At 31.4% G+C, this 4,772-nt stretch overlaps 1 protein-coding gene across 1 annotated transcript; it reads left to right on the top strand.

Moving 5' to 3' along the window:
• Nucleotides 1–686: 686 nt before the first annotated feature.
• LOC143609638 (2-alkenal reductase (NADP(+)-dependent)-like) lies at nt 687–2,189 on the top strand. Its single transcript, XM_077084339.1, has 5 exons — nt 687–936; nt 1,048–1,223; nt 1,282–1,476; nt 1,649–1,731; nt 1,817–2,189. Exons 1-5 carry the CDS (start codon nt 699–701, stop codon nt 2,187–2,189), a joined length of 1,065 nt encoding a protein of 354 aa, XP_076940454.1. The 5' UTR covers nt 687–698.
• The last annotated feature ends 2,583 nt before the right edge of the window (nt 2,190–4,772 follow it).

Here is a 4,772-nt window from a genome sequence, read left to right as displayed (position 1 = left end):
AAAATATTATTAAAATAGTCAAGAAATATGTCTTATTACCATCCAAACCTTTTGGCTCAGGAAGATGAAGAATGGCACGAGATGGCGTCGTAGGAGATTAAAGTTGGCGCATGAGGTGATGTGTTGCGTCATATGACACTGGATAAGAAAAATAATGGCGCATGAGGTGATGTGCTGCACCATATGACGCATGATTAGATAAATAACCGCAAATAAATGAGGTTATATGGCCATCCTGTAAAAAGACCATATTCAGTAGCTATAGTATATACTATATAGTGTTGTGAATTCAAGAAGACCATGCATTGTGAAAGAAACTTACAATACCATCTAAATTCAACATCACAGTTGACCGTCTTCTCACTTGACATTTTGTTAAAAGTTCACTCAAACCTCCATATGCAAATTCACTTCACAAAATTAATGAACGTTAAATGGGTCGATGTGTAACACGACACAATTTTAAATATATCTAACAAAAATCTTGAAGCATGTGTTACGAACAATTATTTATTATGCATCGTTTTCATTTAGATACAAAAGTTGGAAAAAAAAAAGAACCATATACATATATGCTATATTACAATAAATAAACTAACATGTGCAAGATTCCTTGTAGTATAAAATTAGGCTTACATATAAAGATTAACATACAAACATATTTGTAAAGAAAGCTCAACCATTGTTAACACATAGATATGGCAGAGGTGGTGAGAAACAAGCAGGTGATATTCAAAGACTACGTCAATGGGTATCCAACAGTATCTGACATGGTGGTAACTTCTGATGCCACCATCCTTTTGGAGCTGCCGGAGGACGATGGCGGTCTAATTTTAGTTGAAAATCTCTATTTTTCATGCGACCCCTACATGAGGAATCGCATGACAAAGGCCATGGAAGGAAGTTATATTGACTCTTTCACTCATGGTTCGGTGCGTATGGTTACTAAAAACGTTTGGTTAGAAATTTACAATGCGTTTCCTATGTGAGGGATATATCTCGTATTGTGTAGTCTTGTTTTTTAAAGAAAACCATTATTTTTTGCAGCCTATAGTGGTTATGGTGTGCCAAGAATTTTGGATTCTAGCCACCCAAACTTTAAGAAAGAAGACTTGGTATGGGGTCTTGTTAATTGGGAAGAATATGGCTTGATTAAAGATACCAGTTCCATAATTAAAATTCAACACACTGATGTTCCACTATTCTACTATAGAGGAATCCTAGTTAAGTTTTAGTTCTATCTATTCTTCTACATCGTAAAATTTACTTGTTCTTTTTTAGATCTTAATTGATTTTTGTAATGCTTTAGGTATGCCTGGAATGACTGCTCATGTTGGTTTTCATAAGATATGTTCTCCAAAGAAAGGGGAGACCATGTTTGTGTCCTCAGCATCCGGAGCTGTTGGTCAACTTGCTGGACAATTTGCAAAGCTTTTTGGTTGTTATGTTGTTGGAAGTGTTGGTTCCCAAGAAAAGGTGAAAACTAGCATACCATTATCTAGTTTAGTGTTCTTATCTTATTAGTTTGTTATATACCGACACAAGAAATACATTCAACACCAAAATAGGCTTATGTTTTCTTTTTTCAGTTTCATTGCTTAGATAGCAATTCTGATGTCATTTAGTATAATTTTCTTCTTTTCAAAAGGTTGATCTACTAAAGAACAAATTCGGGTTTGATGAGGCATTTAACTACAAAAAAGAGCAAGATCTTAATATCGCTTTAAACAAGTCAGGATTTCTACTACATATTAATATATCATTTGATGTAGCTTATAGTGTCACAAAATTAATGAATAATAAGTTTGCCTTTCAGGTATTTTCCTAATGGCGATATATACTTTGAGAACGTTGGGGGAAAGATGCTCGATGAAGTACTACGTAACATGAGACTTAATGGTTGCATTGTGGTTTGTGGAATGATCTCGCAGTACAACCTTGCCCAACCCGAAAGCATTCACAAACTCTTTTTGCTTGTCATGAAACGTATAAGAATGGAAGGGTTCATTGTTTTTGATCACTATCACGAATATCCAAAGTTCATAGAAATGATTTTGCCTCTAATTCATGAAGGAAATATAACTTATGTTGAGGATATTACTGAAGGTCTTGAAAATGCTCCGGCTGCCCTAATCGGTTTGAATAGTGGTATATATGTCGGAAAACAAGTGGTGGCCATAGCTCACTAGTAATTAAGCAAAGCTGTCATTAAGATACAACTTTGTGTTGGTCAGTTGTCATTGTCAAGATTTAATGTTTTATGATTTACAATTTTGTTTCAACCCAGCCTCATAATTTTTTTCTATTTTTTTGACGTGATGCGTGACCCAGAATTATGATGACAATCAAATGAAACATGTTTAATAATATATATTACAAGATGCATGTTTGGTAAAAGTTACAAGCATTGCTTTCTTGTAGAAATTATTTATTTACCCTTTTATTTCTAGCTTGATTATTTGTTCACAGAAAAATTAGAACTAATATTATTTTTTATTTAGTACTACTAATAGCCAATAATGTGAAATTTAAAATTTAAATCATGTTGACTAGTTTGTTATAGTCACACACTATTATGTAAAGAAGTTTTTAGAGAGTCATTCTCTCCTAAATAAGTGTTGCACATATTTGTATATATATGGTTGATAGTGAAATAATAAAATTATCTTTTGGCACTCTTTCATGGTATCATAATCTAGGTTGCCAAATCCATCTTCTTCCTCATCGCCAATACCCCATCCCTCCTTGCCCATGGCTGGTTCAAATACACCATCTGTAACAACCCGGCTAAATCGGAAACGCCTGAGTGTAACGTACAGATTGCTCAAAACACATGTGACACTATTAAGTGACAATAATACCATTAATTTATTTAACAACAAGTACACAAGTTTGTAACAAGAAATAAAACGGAAATACAAGATCAGTTAACAAGTTGTCCATTTATTAATATAACCTAAGTACTAGTGTCTTCTCCGTTTCATCCTCTACTAATTGTACCTGTAACATATATATAAAACAAAGTCAACTAAATGAATAGTTGGTGAGTTAACACAAGTTTTGATATAAGTACATAAAAACCATACAATTCCATGAAACTTGGTGTAGTAAGAGCGCAAGTAATGTCTTTTCCATTTGGTAACAACCAAATTTACTCGGATCGGGGGTCCCTATTCCACTCATAACATCGAGGTCCTGAGTGCATAGAGGGCCGTATGATCATACTTATTGAGGAAACCATGAGCAAGTAGTATTTGAGCAAGTAAGCAAATAAGCACACAAGTCCGTATAACGAATTGTAGTTTGTAATAATAAATAAACGAAATTGAATTGTTAATAGGATATATATGCTACCCCCAAAATAGTTAAAAAGGTAAAAACGGGGTGTGAGAAACTCACCTTGAAGTTAAAGACTAACTTGAAATAAAACCAAAAGCGCGTAAATGAAATCAAAGCAATTGAACTTCACGAACTAGAATTGAAAAAATACAAAATTAAAGACTAACCAATGACTTATAAAAGTAAATAAATCAGGTTTTCAAGGTTTAGAAATGTTGAACGTTTTTTATTTTTATTATGGAGTTGGATATTACAATATTATTTTATACTTTAACGAATTATTAATTTAGTATATTTTTAAATTATGAGATTAAGAATTTAAAACGTTTATGGAATATGAATTTTAAAGAAGTTTTAACTTGGAAAATAATTACGTTTGCATGTTATAAGATTAACGAAATTGTAGTTATTAATATAATATTAATCTGTCTTAACAAAAAACTTAACGAGAAAATATAAAAAGTTGGTTTTTAGGTGAAAGATGATAAATATATAGTTGAAAAATGATTTTACCTTATTTATAAAGAATTATAATATATATATATATATATATATATGTATATATATATAGTTTATGCTAACAATTAATATATTGGTTTAAAAGAAAAAATAATAATATTAATTAAACAGGTTGCATTGACACCTCCAACAATTATTATTTCTATAATATGTCGTTAATACTAATTAGATAAGAACTACGTCGAAATAAGTAAAGTTTGGTTTAACAGTTTGGAATACGGGAGTTCGTAAAATCCGAGAACATAATTTTTATCCTTTTATTACCTATTGTATTTAAAAATAATTATCCACATTTTATATGGAATATAAATATAGTTATTAAAGAGAATATATAAAGATATATACTAAGATAAATGGTTTCGAAAAATAAGTAAACTGTTATAATTATATTCAAGTGACACAAACAAAAAAGATAATAACAAGCGACTATGAGAGTCGAACGAAGGTGGTTCAGCCCACACACGAGGAAGAAACCCATTGAGCTAGTTTCTGTCTTGTTTATCTTTTGGTTTTAGAAATTTAAATACAAAGTTCTTGAAAACCTCCAAATTCAAATGAACCATAGAATTCTTAATCTAAAAAAACATTGAATGATGAAGTGCCTCTGTCCATTAACAGAGAGCTTTGGATTAAAGGCTGAACAAGAACTAAAACCATTTAACAATTACCTTGAAAAGTGCTAAACTGAAAGAGAATAAGAGACAACGTTTCGTTCATCACGACTTCTCCTCAAGATCCACAAAACATTTAAGAATAGAAAATTGAAGATGCAATTGACTTTGAGACTATTAGTGGATTAAAGTTGAGAGTTTAATCGACATATAATCTATTATAATGAGATGAATCGAGTGATTAAGGTTCAGTTATGGGTTAAGGCAATAATGTCCATAACTCATGACTTGATTAGTGATAAT

This window comes from Bidens hawaiensis, unplaced genomic scaffold, assembly GCF_021521415.1.
Source record: "Bidens hawaiensis isolate Kalapana, Puna unplaced genomic scaffold, B.hawaiensis_p1.1 tig00008031_1, whole genome shotgun sequence".
NCBI classification, from domain to species: domain Eukaryota; kingdom Viridiplantae; phylum Streptophyta; class Magnoliopsida; order Asterales; family Asteraceae; genus Bidens; species Bidens hawaiensis.
The sequence above is the reverse complement of the archived record's forward strand: the minus strand, read 5'-3'. Positions and strand labels throughout refer to the sequence as shown.

Bases quoted from the DNA above. Each gene is read 5' to 3' on its own strand.
- LOC143609638 (XM_077084339.1), top strand. From the start codon at position 699: ATGGCAGAGGTGGTGAGAAACAAGCAGGTGATATTCAAAGACTACGTC. The intron at 937-1,047 runs GTATGGTTACTA...TATTTTTTGCAG, and splicing joins TTTCACTCATGGTTCGGTGC to CCTATAGTGGTTATGGTGTG. The intron at 1,224-1,281 runs GTTAAGTTTTAG...GTTCTTTTTTAG, and splicing joins TCTACTATAGAGGAATCCTA to ATCTTAATTGATTTTTGTAA.